Source organism: Solanum dulcamara, chromosome 7 (genome assembly GCF_947179165.1).
Source record: "Solanum dulcamara chromosome 7, daSolDulc1.2, whole genome shotgun sequence".
In the NCBI taxonomy this organism is placed as follows: Eukaryota; Viridiplantae; Streptophyta; class Magnoliopsida; order Solanales; family Solanaceae; genus Solanum; species Solanum dulcamara.
This window is the reverse complement of record NC_077243.1, coordinates 5,571,440-5,584,722: the sequence shown is the minus strand read 5'-3', so window position 1 is coordinate 5,584,722 and position 13,283 is coordinate 5,571,440. Positions and strand designations below refer to the sequence as shown.

Genomic DNA, 13,283 nt, shown 5'->3' with positions numbered 1-13,283 from the left:
TGGCTGGCGAAATTGCTCAGGAGCCTTTTGATTTGGCTAACAATTTATCAACAACAGAATGCAATTGTCCAAAATTAGCTTTTCCGCTTAGAAACCCTGCAACAACATGGCAGCAATCAATCCATATAAATATTACATCTCCCAATTATCTTCTAATACACCTGGATTTGGAAAATAATAATAATGAAGCATCAGCTCTTCAAAGCAGTGGCTTTTCCCTATTCTGCAAAACTATGCACTTCGGACTCTTCAAAAGGGTTGACTGCGCAAGATTATATATGCTAATGATATCATTTCTTCACGTCAGGAGAGGAATCATCACATTTTAGCTGCTTTTGATCAGGCAAAGCTGCTTTTGCTTGAGTTTTCCTTTCATTAGAGGGAGTTGTCTTTTCCTGAGAGTTAGGAGTCCCTGACTTGGTTGTTGCAGGTTCTTTCTTGACAGCATTGTCGATTGGTCTGTCTGCAACATCACCTGATTGTTTCTTGGACTCGACCACAATTTCTTTCAAGGTCTCCTCCAACTTATCTAGTCTTGCTTTCACCTCGGAAAGTTGTGGATCAGTCCCTTGTTGTTTTTCCTCCTCAGCCATCAATTCCAGCTCTTTTGCTTTTGCATCTTCGTCAGCTTTCTTTTTCAATTCAGCTTCCTGATTGGAATTTTTTGAAGATAATCAATGAAGACTAGTACTAGCAAAAAGCAACTAAGTGTAAAGAATGACAATCTCTGATATGTAAAGTCAGACACATTGGGATGTTGTAGGAGAATTCTCTGTACTTGCTTTGATCACGTAACTAAAGGGAAAAGATGACTAATGAATAAACAATATAATTAGCAGTCCCTAGACATAGCGTAAGAGACCAGATTTAACTGAACAAAAGAAAATATATGAAGTACCAGCATAATAGTGAGATTTTGTAAAGAGAAACAAGACAAAAAAAATTGCAAGAGACTGGCTTTTGGTTTAGTTATCTCTTTTAGACATTTTATTGAACTACTATATCAAACTATAAAATCCAAAAGTTTGTACTCCTACACTAAAAGCAAGTCTTATGGAACAATTCCATTCCACATCTCAAAGTAATTTCAGTTTCCACTAACCTAACTGTGATATCACTCAGACAATTAGCTGATTGTGTATGTTTTTAGAGATTTACTTGCATCTTTCCTCTTTCCCAAAAGTTAAAACCAATTTAGCTTGCAAAGGAACAATGTTCACTTCTTTTTTTGAGTTTCCGCATTCCTAAGTCCTAGGTATCAACGAGAAAATATGCTTTTCACTTGCTTACTCCACTCCCATCAACAGCTTTGTTTTTTATCCTTCCAAAAGCATGTCCTTTCTCTTTTAGTTCCACTCATAGAATTGATGACAAAAAACACGACTCACCCATACAATTTGCAAGAAAGTTGCATGATTACTGCTAACAAGCACTACTACTCTACACTATTTTTGAATCAAAGACTTCACTAGATAAGTGCCGAAATGATTTCAAAAACATTTCCAATAGCCGAAATGATTTCAAAAACATTTCCAATACTACTCCTTGGAATAACTGGTAAAGTTGCTGCCATGTGATCAGGAGGTCACGGGTTCAAGCCTTGAAAACAACCTCTGGCAGAAATGCAAGGTAAGGCTGCGTACAATAGACCCTTGTGGTCGGGCCCTTCCCCGGACCCTGCGCATAGCGGGAGCTTAAGTGCACCGGACTGCCCTTTTTTTCCAATACTACTGTAAACTGGTATTCTTATTCCTCTAACATTCTTACCCATTTACATAACAGTAATTTTTCCTTGCACGAAAAGCATACGTGATCCAAAAGTGATCTATTCATACTCCTATCCTATGTCATGCTCTATGTTGTAGAACATTCTCTTCTTAAAAAAACAGAGGTGACAGGGCAAGCTTTCGGGCACATCAGCTTTTTCACTTATAACTTGCCACCTCCCACCAACAAAAGTATGGGGTAATTCTGTCTACCAAGGTTAGGCAGATGGGAAGACACAACACCTTTGGCTACAAATGTTACAGAACATTCTTCTATTCCTCTATTTCAAAGAGTCATAATTGGCACAATGATGTTGCTTTCAGAGCTGTTTTCCTTTCCTTCCGACTCTCTGCAATTCCCACTAGCAAATGTTTCAGCTACAGTTCTTAGCAGCATCCCATCAGCTACCTAGAAACGGAAATCTCATGACTGGTAGTAATTCTGCAGTTCAACAAAATAGTCTTTGTTTCCACACACACTTCGCACACACAATCAACTTATCAGAATCTTTCTCTCCTTAAATTATTAGATGTTAAGATTATGTTTCAATGCTGCACACCATGTGAGGAAAGCAACCTTCTTTGGCACCATCATATTCCATATTGTCTTCCAAAACTTCACTCTACCCACTTAAAATTATCCAATGTAGTATGACTTTACGGGGAACACCCTTGGGTCAGACCCCCTGCATACCATCCTATCTTCTCTCTTTTTGTCTATTTTTTACTGTAAGTTGGTAGAACCTCTAGATTTCCTTTCCTTAACAATCCTGGATAGCTTATCAAAACACATATATTTACATTACCTTATCAAAAAAACAATCCTGGATAGCTTTCTAAAATCCTATGTTCCCCTCCACAATATTCCACTTATCTTTCTGATACTTTTGGTTTTTGGTTTGGCTTCGGGACAAATTGTTTTGGTATTATAATTTTTGGGGAAAAATCACTAGATCCCTAAAACAATTTTTGAATCTTTATTTTAGTGGAATAAAGTGTTAAAACCCAATTAAACATCTTATTTATTATACTAAACATATTTTAAAATTAGAAGATTGTTCAAAAGCGAGACAATTTTGGGTAAGAAAGAAGTGATGGATCATGAGTGCAAATCTGAATAGCATAGGAGTGCTTAGAGGTCACTTTAAACACTATGGCCAAGATAGAGTCCACTCTTTTGTGATTCAAGACCACCATTTGGATTGTCTTCTCTTTCTCTTATTGGTGTTGTTTTTCCATTGGTAGCATTATTTCAAATACTTGCTACAATTCGTCTGAGTACCTACCAAAGTGATAGGCAACCTATATAGAATGGTTGTAAGAGCGCCGGTGTTTATATTGAGTGAATGTTGGGCCTCTATGGCTCAACGCATCCTCAAAATGAGGGTCACATAAATGAGTATGTTAACATACTCGGTCATAAGATAAGATTGGAAATGATCATAGATGAGTGGTCATAAGATAAGACAAGATTAGAAATGATCATGCTACAAAAGGTCCAAGTGACACATATAGATGATAAAATGAGAGATGCTTGACATGGTTTAGTCATGTCTTACATAAATATATAGATACATCAAATCCATAGGTATAAAACTATGATAGTTGAAGGTGTGAAAAGGAGACGAGGTAAGCCTAAAATTTGTCTCAAAAGACCTACAATCTCTTGAAAAAAAGATTCATTTAGGATATACCAGCTAGATGAGATTAAGCTTAGTTTTGCTACTACACTCACATAAGTCCAATATTTTCTAGGAATCTTTTTAATCTTGTCAGGGATTCTTATGTCAATAGAAAAGTAGAGAGTTCTAGGAGTAGAGAACCTAATATATTGAATATTGGGATGAGGGGTCTAAATGGAGGAAAGATAGAGAGGATTCATATCGTCAATCCAACTAGCTTGGGATTGAGGTGTAGTTGTTGTTGTCATTGGTTTTGGTGTTGTTTTCCAACTGGAAACAAGATCTCTTGTTTATTTTTGGAAATAATGAAATTGATTTTGTTCTTGGAAAGGAACACCATATCGCGTTTGAGAACCTACTAAGAAAGAGATACTGGAGATTTAAACCAAGAATGAACTAATGTAGTTCAACCAGAAGAAAAGAATGTTGGTGAGATCAACCCATAACTTCTCTGAAAGAATTTATAGACAAAAAGAAATTTGAGAACAAATGGCCTGGAGGATGAAAAGCTTCAATATAAGCTTCTTGTATCGCTTGATGAACATAACTATATGGTTGACTGAATATTAAATGCAAAAGCATTAAGTGTCTTTTTCTACATGTTGAAAAGTAACTTGATGCATTTCATCTAAAACTAACTCCTTCTTGGCAAATACTCAGAGGCAGAACCCTGCAGCCTCTTTTTGCACTCAAGCACAAGTATGCCATGAATATGATTATCTAAAGAAAGAATATTTAAGTACCCTATGAATATGTAAGGATGTGGAACATAAATTATAATTTTGATCATACGAAAGATATTCTGTGAAAGAAAAATGGCATCAATAAATGAAAATCTATAACTGGTTAATAGCCACAAACATTTTAAGATGACCGCCAAAAAAAAAATCAAAGGAGGAGAAGTTTCCATTACCGCCTCCATTCTTCTAATTTCATAGCGAGCATACTGAGCCACCAAATAAACAGCTGTACAAGAAATATTGTTTTAGACAGAAGCGCCAGAGGGACGGTACTTCAAAGATGAAATAACATGTGATAAAAAAGAAAGTAGAGGTACCCAGTGAAGGCAAGCAAGCAAAGAAGAACTGTACCAGATGAAAATCAAGCCTGATCATGGAAGAAGAGTAGAAAAGATGTCAATCAACTGAAATAAGGAGGGGAGTACCACCCCAAAGAAGGTGAAAAATTCACAATATTCATGATGATGCAACTTAAAGGTTGAAGAGAGGAGGCGTGTCAACTTTGAGGACATCAAAAAATAAGTGAAATGAGTTATGCTGTGATCGTGTTTTTGTAAGAGAACAAAGAAAACAAACTTGACATTCAAATTTTTTGGTGACATTATACCTCAAAACATATGTCATCATCGGCAAACCAGCAATAATGAAAACAAAAATAAATAAATTATTTTAGCATTTAATGAAATGCGATGTGGATTACAAGCTGTCAAGGGAATGGATCCCCTCCATCTTGTTTCTCTAGGGCAATGGGCATACGCATGTTGAAATTTGGTCACAAATTCACAGTAGATAAGCAGGTTCAAACTGATTTTTATCAAAAACATGCAACAAGGGAAGACACTGCACCAGTAGTTAAACTTTTTAAAGAAGAAATGTATGTGTAGCTGCCTTAATTCTATGTGAAGACTAAATAGAGATAAAATGGATTAATGCCCCTCCAGCAAAGACCACCACAGCATACTCAGTCATATGTGGATGTATATTTTTTCTTTTTATTGGTTAATTTTTGTCTCTATTCTTTCTTGATTGAATTCTTTAAATCCTTCTGTTAGTGATATTGTCTTTGTCAATCTTTTTGTTAAGTTGCAAAATGTGCAGGGAAGGTTTCTTCATCAGAATGTGGAGGAATTAAACAGAGCCAATATATCATATCAGAGGCAACTTGTTTCATGCTTTCTCTATCCACAAACCAAACAAATTCTTGTTGAAAGACTGAAAAATGGAGTCTTTATTGACAAGTCTAGCTTTCATCTGTCAAAGCAGCCTCGTGCCAACGTCTCTGTAAGAATTAGCCTTTCAGCTGAAGGCCACCATGAATACTGATGAAAGCTAACTCTTACAGAGACGTTGGCACGAGGTTGCTTTGACAGATGAAAGCTAGATTTGTCAAGAAAAACTCCATTTTTCAGTCTATTGACAAGAATTCGTTTGTTTTGAGGATAGAGAAAGCACGAAACAGGTTGCCTCCCATATAATATATTGGCTCTGTTTAATTGCTCCACATTCTGATGAAGACATCTTACCTGCACATTCTGCACTTAACAAAAAGATTAACAGAGTCAATGTCACTGACAGAAGAATGCGACTACAGAATTCAATTAAGAAAGAAAAGAGACAAAAATTAACCAGGAACCAGTACAAAGAAAATATATACATTCATTTCCCTCAAGTTTTAAAATATTTTGACTTGTCCCCCATGTCTGAAAGAATTTACCATCATCTTCATTTTCATCATATTACTGCACCCCTCCAATCACACATTTTACTTTACAACTTAATATATCTTGGCTTACATTTTATTAGGTACAGTTAACTATCATTTTCTCCCTGAAAAGGTTAAGCCACAGCATGAATGGAAGCATAACTTGGCGCCATTAGTTAAAGTTGTGACAACAATTCTCCTTTTCAAGTTGATTCTCATATATTAATGTCCAGTTTCAACACCATCACAGTTGTCAATTGTGAAATGATCCATCTTATGTCAGCGTGCCTCAATGTAACAATGCAACTATTTACTTAATTCAAAGCATGTCAATGGACAAAACAGGGATATAACGTGAAATAAATATTCATTCGGGTAAACTGAAAAGACAAGGAAGCAAACTGTTTGATAAAATGCCAATGAGAAACCCTTCTAAAAAGCCACTACAGAACCATTGAAAGGGCAAAATACCCGAATTTCTTCTTCTTCGGCGGGTACGTAAAAAGCATCTTGGCAGCAGTCATAAAGTCAAGGTTCTCCAATTGCTTATAGGCATCCTGGCGACTTACAGCAACAGAGTTATCAACTTCCTTAGTACTATTACAACTGACCTTGCCGTTGTTGTTGGAGATGGTGATTGACTTGTTGTTACCGGATATTGTTCTTCTCTGGAGAAGCGTAGATCGCTTCGAAAGACGGATCAAAATTCTTCGACCGCTAAACATCACAGTGACCCTTCGCCAACATTTCACCGACCAAAAGAGAAGCCAGAAGCAGCCGGCGTGAGGGGCCACGAAAGTTCTTTTGGAACTTGAACCGGAAACTCAACCGGACCAGGTTCCTGTTATTCGGTTCGCTGGGTCCGTTTTCCAGTTCCGCTGATGACGTCATTCTAATATTACTCTCCATTCTCTTTTTTTTTTAAAGTTGTTGTAGTTTGATCTTAAAAGTCAAATAATATGAATTTTAATTAATATTTTAGAATATACTTTTTATTATATTGATATTAAGAGCCCGTTTGGATGGACTTAAAAAAAGTAATTTTTATGTATGAAGTGCTTTTAGAACTTTGAAGTGTTGAAAGTTATTTTTATAAATAAGTAGTTGAGTGTTTGGAAAATAAGTGTTTGAATTTTAGGGTTAAAAAAATAAAAAGGGTAGTTTGGAAATTTAGTTAAAATATAAGGGATATAAAAGTAATTTCTATGGTCAAACAAAATGGCTTTAAGCACTTAGAAAAAAATAATTAGAAATTCAATCCTAACTTTTCATTTTTGACTGACTTTAAGAACTTTATGATTTAAAGTTAGCATTAGACAAACACCTCCAAAAGCTAAAAAGGGACTTATAAGTTGGTTTGACCAACTTAAAACACATTCAAACGGGCTCTAAACTAGAAAACTTGGATCAATTCTCAGTTAATCTATACATTTTTTTGAGTGGTACATTCATATTTTAGATTGTTTTTTAAAATAGTGTATTCATGTAAGCCTTATATTCATCTTTATACTTGTATTCTAAAAAAATTGAAATTTGTCTTTTTCTGATTAAGTGGAAGTTCTCAAAGATTTGAAATTATTTTCAGAGAATAAATTTTACAGACGAAATCACCGTAAAAGTTCAAGACATAATTACGATAAATAGATATAAGATAAAATAGGATGAGATATAAAATCAACGGATTAAAAGAGTTTAGATAGCTAAAAAGAGATCTCATGGGCTTGCTTATTTGCCTCAATATTTTTTTTTTAATTTTTTTAGGGAAAAAAACACCTCATGAGGTAATTAAATAAAATAAAACGCCAAACAATAATAGCGATTTCGTAATATCGAAAAATAATTTTGAGAAAAATAGCAACCTCATAAAGTCAATCGATATTTTAAAAAATTATCAAGAAAAATCACAGGAGGCCACTCATTTGAAATTTTGTTCACCGACTTGACTAAAAAAGGTAATAATTTTAGAGACCTCATCAGTTAAATTCGATCAATGCTGTATAAAGACCTTATGAGGTCCCTTATTTTTAATAAAATGAAAATGTCCACATCATATTATTTTAACACAAGTCACTTTACCTCTAAAAAAAAATCCTTCATTTCCTCCTTACGATAAAATTTGCAATAGAGGAAATTGATGTAGAAGGACAAATTGGACAATTTTCTGATTGATCCTAAGCAACTCAATATATGTTACTCTATTTGTCTTAATTTATGGCTATCTTCTCATTTTTATATAATTTAAGTTGTTAATTATTGTGATTTACAGTATTTTTTTATGTAATTTAAAAATAATATATGTTACCTCATTTGTCCCAATTTATGCTGCACATATAAAATTTTGAGAGTTAATCAAAAATTTAATATGTTTTAAAAATATTAACTTGTTAATTATTATAATTTATAGTATAATTTTTTCGTTATTTAAATATATAACATACCAAAAATGAAAGTAAGACAAATAAATTAAAGCAAAATTACTAAATATAAATAGTGAAAATGATCAGATAGTGTAATGTTAAAATCAAAATAAAACATTTAAATATGTGAGCAGCTTAGGGTGACTAAGCAAGTAAGTTGACCCCAAGCTCCTCACATTGAAGCTTATAATATAGAGTAAAAAAATATTTTAACTTGTTAATTATTGTAATTTATAGTATAATTTTTTCGTAATTTAAATATATAACATACTAAAAATGAAAGCAAGACAAATAAATTAAAACAAAATTACTAATTATAAGTAGTGAAAATGATCAAATAATTTATCATTAAAACACAAAATAAAATATTTAACTTGGGATGACTGATCCCAAGCTCCTCACATTTAAATAAATCGAAAAAAAACACTAAATATAAATGGAGGGGGGGAATAATTAAATATAGAAAAATATAGAAAAAAACGCCATAAACTTTGGAAAACTTAATTAATGAAAACACATAGAAGCAAAATGAACAGCAGAATTAATTTATGTTGTTACATGGGTTCAAACCAGGAACCTTTGACATGTAAGGTCAAGCTTCAACCATCAAGCCAAGCTGCTCGTATGTGAGGGAAGTGTTATATCGAAAAAAGACGGTTTAAAATTAATTTCATCTTTATAAGAAAAAATCAATTTTAGTAAAAAAAGAGTCGCCACTTAATTCTTTAAAGAAATTAAGAAAACTTAATTTAAAAGACTCTAACAGATTTAAGTCTTAAAAATTTAGAGAAAAAGGGTACGAGGTTCATATTACTATTTTAAGAAGGTTTTAGCACTTAAAATAGCCGCTAACATGCGGTTATCCAACGATTTGAAATTTATTTGACTAACTTTGGGAAATATTAATTTAAAAGAAAACGAAGACTTTGAAATTATTTTTATATAAAAAAAAAAAAATAACAAAATTGATAAAACTTAAATATTTGATTATAATATACATGTATATATATATATATATATATATATATATATATATATATATATATATATATATAAAGAAGTAAAAGTTTATCAATGACTAAGTAAATATAGAAAATTATTTTAAGAATAAATTAACATGAATTGGTTTATCTTTAGGGGAATCTAATTAGGTTAAAACAAATTAAAATTAATAGCTAAGAAAATCATGAACGACATGAATTAATTAATTGTTACAAACCGAATCAATAAAATAATAAATAAAAATAAGTAATGAACATATAAAAATATGGCCCGACACTTAGTTTCTGTACGTCTGGACTAAGCTGTTGGGCCACCTGCGTTTTGGGCTTTGGGGCCAATTCTGATGTATATCACAACTGTATATGCACTGTATATTAGTGCATACAACCAACAGTTTTCTTGTATATCAGATATACATAAAATTGCATATCAGTCAATTTTGCTCCAGCGCCTGTAGAAATACTTAGTAAACATGTTAATAATAAATAATATAAATAGTAATAATAAAAATAAAAATAATAACAATAATAATAATAATAATAATACAAAAATAAAAAACCGTCTTATGAACATGGGAGGCCTTGGAAAGCAACGGTAATTTCTTCATCGGCCATTTCAACTTGTAATATATAATATATAATGTAAACTTAAATTAAAATTTCCGTCTTTAAAATGGAGAGGCCTCGAAACCCGACGGAGAGATTTTTCATTGGCCAAAATAAAGTCTGTTACATAAGTAGTAGGCATGTAATCATCCCTCCAAATAATAAAAAAAACTATTTAAAACTTATTTTAAAGAAGTGGGTACTAACTTTATTTAAAGTAGTAGTAAAATAACTTTATTTAAAGTAGTAGGGTAATGACTTTATTTAAAGTAATAGAGTAATGACTTTATTTAAAGTAGTGGTGAAATAACTTTATTTAAAGTAGTAGGGTAATAACTTTATTTAAAGTAGTAGGGTAACAACTTTATTTAAAGTAGTAGGGTAATAACTTTATTTAAAGTAGTAGGGTAACAACTTTATTTAAAGTAGTAGGGTAATAGCTTTATTTAAAGTAGTGGGGTAATAACTTTATTTAAAGTAGTAGGGTAATAATTTTATTTAAAGTAGTGGTGAAATAACTTTATTTAAAGTAGTGGTGAAATAACTTTATTTAAAGTAGTAGGGTAATAACTTTATTTCAAATTTAATAAAGGGAGACAAAATTAATTGTGATAAATGCCAAAATAATTACTACATGCTAGCAAATTTTGTAAAAAAAATACTATAATTATTTCCTAACAGTCAAATATTTCAATCAACAAATTATGCCTGATTAGCAAAATATTAAACATTTCTCAAATCTAAATCAAGAAAATAAAATATCGGTTATCAATTAGCTAATCAAATAGATACCCAAATTAAAAGATATGCATTTAGACAATAACAAATAATAACAATCTCACCGTAAAAAAAAAAACTTAATTAAATACAAGAATATAAATATGAACATAATTAAAATGTAAGAACATGAATATGAACACGAAACCTTAATTAAATACAAGAATATAAACATGAACATAATTAAAATGTAAGAACATGAAACCTTAATTAAATACAAGAATATAAACATGAACATAATTAAAATGTAAGAACATGAAACCTTAATTAAATACAAGAATATAAACATGAACATAATTAAAGTGTAAGAACATAAATATGAACATGAACATAAACATAAACATGAACATGAAAATGAACATGAACATGAACATGAACATGAACATGAACATGAACATGAACATGAACATGAACATAAACATAAACAACAACAACAACAACAAAAATAACATAAATATGCTTTGCAATCTTAATCAATTATGAATGAACAAAAAATCTTCGAATCTCGAGTTTAGCAAATCATTTGGAGCAAAAAATAAAGAATTAAAGTGATGTAGTAACATGTGAACAATATGAATCTTATAAGCAAGAAAATAACAATAATGGTTAGAGTAATTAATCAGCCCAACATTTGTTATGAAAACAAAATCAGTAAAAAGAGTCTAACATGAGAAAGATCTAAATCTTCCAAGCAAGAAAACTTATCAAGAACACCAAACACAAGATGTAATCAACCCAACATATACACAATAATCATAAAAAAAAGAATGAACTTTTAGATCTAAAAGCACACAACATATATAGAAAAATAAAGTTAAACGAAACCATACCAAGACGGATTTGTAAAGATCCGTCTTAAACCTCTCGTCTTGTTAGTCTAGCGGCGGCTTGGTGGCTTTTCCTGCGTGTTTCGTCGGAGCTCTCACCGGAGACGAGTGAAAGAGAAGTATTCGGTGGTATGTAAGAGGAGAGAGATTGAGAGATAATGGGAGAGCATGGTGAGGAGGGTAACTTGTCTTGTTTTCTCTTCTTTTTTTTTTGAGAAGATGAAGAGAGTGTAGAGAGAGAGAGATAGTGAAGAAGTGAGTTTTTTGAGATAGAGAGAGAGATAGTCAACAAGTGAGTTTTTTGAGAGAGAGAGAGATAGTGAAGAAGTGAGTTTAGAGAGATGGATAGTTGTTTGATAATGGAAAAAGAAAAGAAAGGATATTTTTTATTTATTTATTTATTTATTTAGAAAAAACTAAAATTTTCAAAAATACAAACCATAATTAAACTAACCTAACTAAAATTTATTTAGTAGTAAAAAAAAAATCTTTTGAGATAATTTTCGAATAATAACATAAATAGTAATCAAAGATATAGTTATATAGAAATATGTATGTTATACTAAAATTTATATAAAGATAAAAATAGTTAAGAATAATATGAAAAAATATATATATATACATATATTATTATTATTTTTATTTTTATTTTTATAAAAGCTAATTATTTCAAAATGTTCGAATTCAAAAAAACTCGATAGCTAATTTGCGTTGTGGATGGTCAAAATTGGGTGTCAACAGCTGTCCCTTTCTTTGGATATGATCGATAAAAGAGATCCTGGACAAAGAAAATTGACAAATCCAATTTTGGCCGACTTCATTTTCATCTTTCTGAAAAGGGGTTGGTACGAGTTTTGAATTATGAATGAACCCGAAATAACCACACGCCTTCCAATAGAAATGTAGTTTATTGTGGTGGAAGTCATTTCCTTAGCTCGTGTCCTATGAGTTTGACATTATTCTTTGGATTGTGTCCCAGTTCGCTGCTAAAAGGATTCCACGTTGTGCTGCATCCTCTTTGATGTCATTCGCACTTTCTTTCATCCTTTTTGCATGTTGGAAAAATCCTCATTGATTCGTTGGTAGGATAATGCTGCACTAACGGTAGGATGGTGATCCATTGATAGGATGCTTGAAAAAATAACTATCTGTCCAGCGGTAGGACAAATGAAGATCCATTGGTAGGATATGTTGAATGTCCATTGGTAGGACGAATGAAAATCCATTGGTAGGATATATGCAATGACCTTCTTGGCAATGAATATGCAATGACCCTCTTGGCAAATGAAAATGCAATGACCCTTTTGACAATGAATATGCAATGACTCTCTTGGGAATGATGAATGCAATTGCCCTCTTGGCAATGATGAATGCAATGGCCCTCTTGGCAATGATATTACCACCTCCGGTAATATAATATGAATGCAATGACCCTCTTGGCAATGATTATGCAATGGCCCTCATGGCAATGATGAATGCAATGGCCCTCTTAGCAATGATATTACCACCTCCGGTAATATAATATGAATAAAATAAAATATGAATGGCCCTCTTGGCAGATGAAAATGCAATGTCCCTCTTGGCAATAATGAATGCAATGGCCCTCTTGGCAATGATATTACCACCTCCGGTAATATAATATGAATGCAATAAAATATGAATGGCCTTCTTGGCAAATGATATTACCACCTCCGATAATATAATATGAATAAAATAAAATATGAATGGCCCTCTTGGCAAATGAAAATGCAATGGCCCTCTTGGC

General features: G+C 32.1%; 1 protein-coding gene across 1 annotated transcript; it reads right to left on the bottom strand.

Moving 5' to 3' along the window:
* Nucleotides 1-64: 64 nt before the first annotated feature.
* On the bottom strand, nt 65-6,780 carry LOC129895151 (uncharacterized). Its single transcript, XM_055970813.1, has 4 exons — nt 6,362-6,780; nt 4,506-4,555; nt 4,362-4,414; nt 65-650 (listed from the first exon to the last, which is right to left on the bottom strand). Exons 1-4 carry the CDS (start codon nt 6,613-6,615, stop codon nt 291-293), a joined length of 717 nt encoding a protein of 238 aa, XP_055826788.1. The 5' UTR covers nt 6,616-6,780; the 3' UTR covers nt 65-290.
* Between the last annotated feature and the right edge of the window lie 6,503 nt (nt 6,781-13,283).

Excerpts from the sequence above, each read along its gene's own strand:
- LOC129895151 (XM_055970813.1), bottom strand. The coding sequence starts at position 6,615 with ATGTTTAGCGGTCGAAGAATTTTGATCCGTCTTTCGAAGCGATCTACG. Across the intron at positions 4,556-6,361 it reads CCGAAGAAGAAGAAATTCGG|GCTTGATTTTCATCTGGTAC; the intron begins GTATTTTGCCCT and ends TTCCATGATCAG. Across the intron at positions 4,415-4,505 it reads TGCTTGCTTGCCTTCACTGG|CTGTTTATTTGGTGGCTCAG; the intron begins GTACCTCTACTT and ends TTTCTTGTACAG.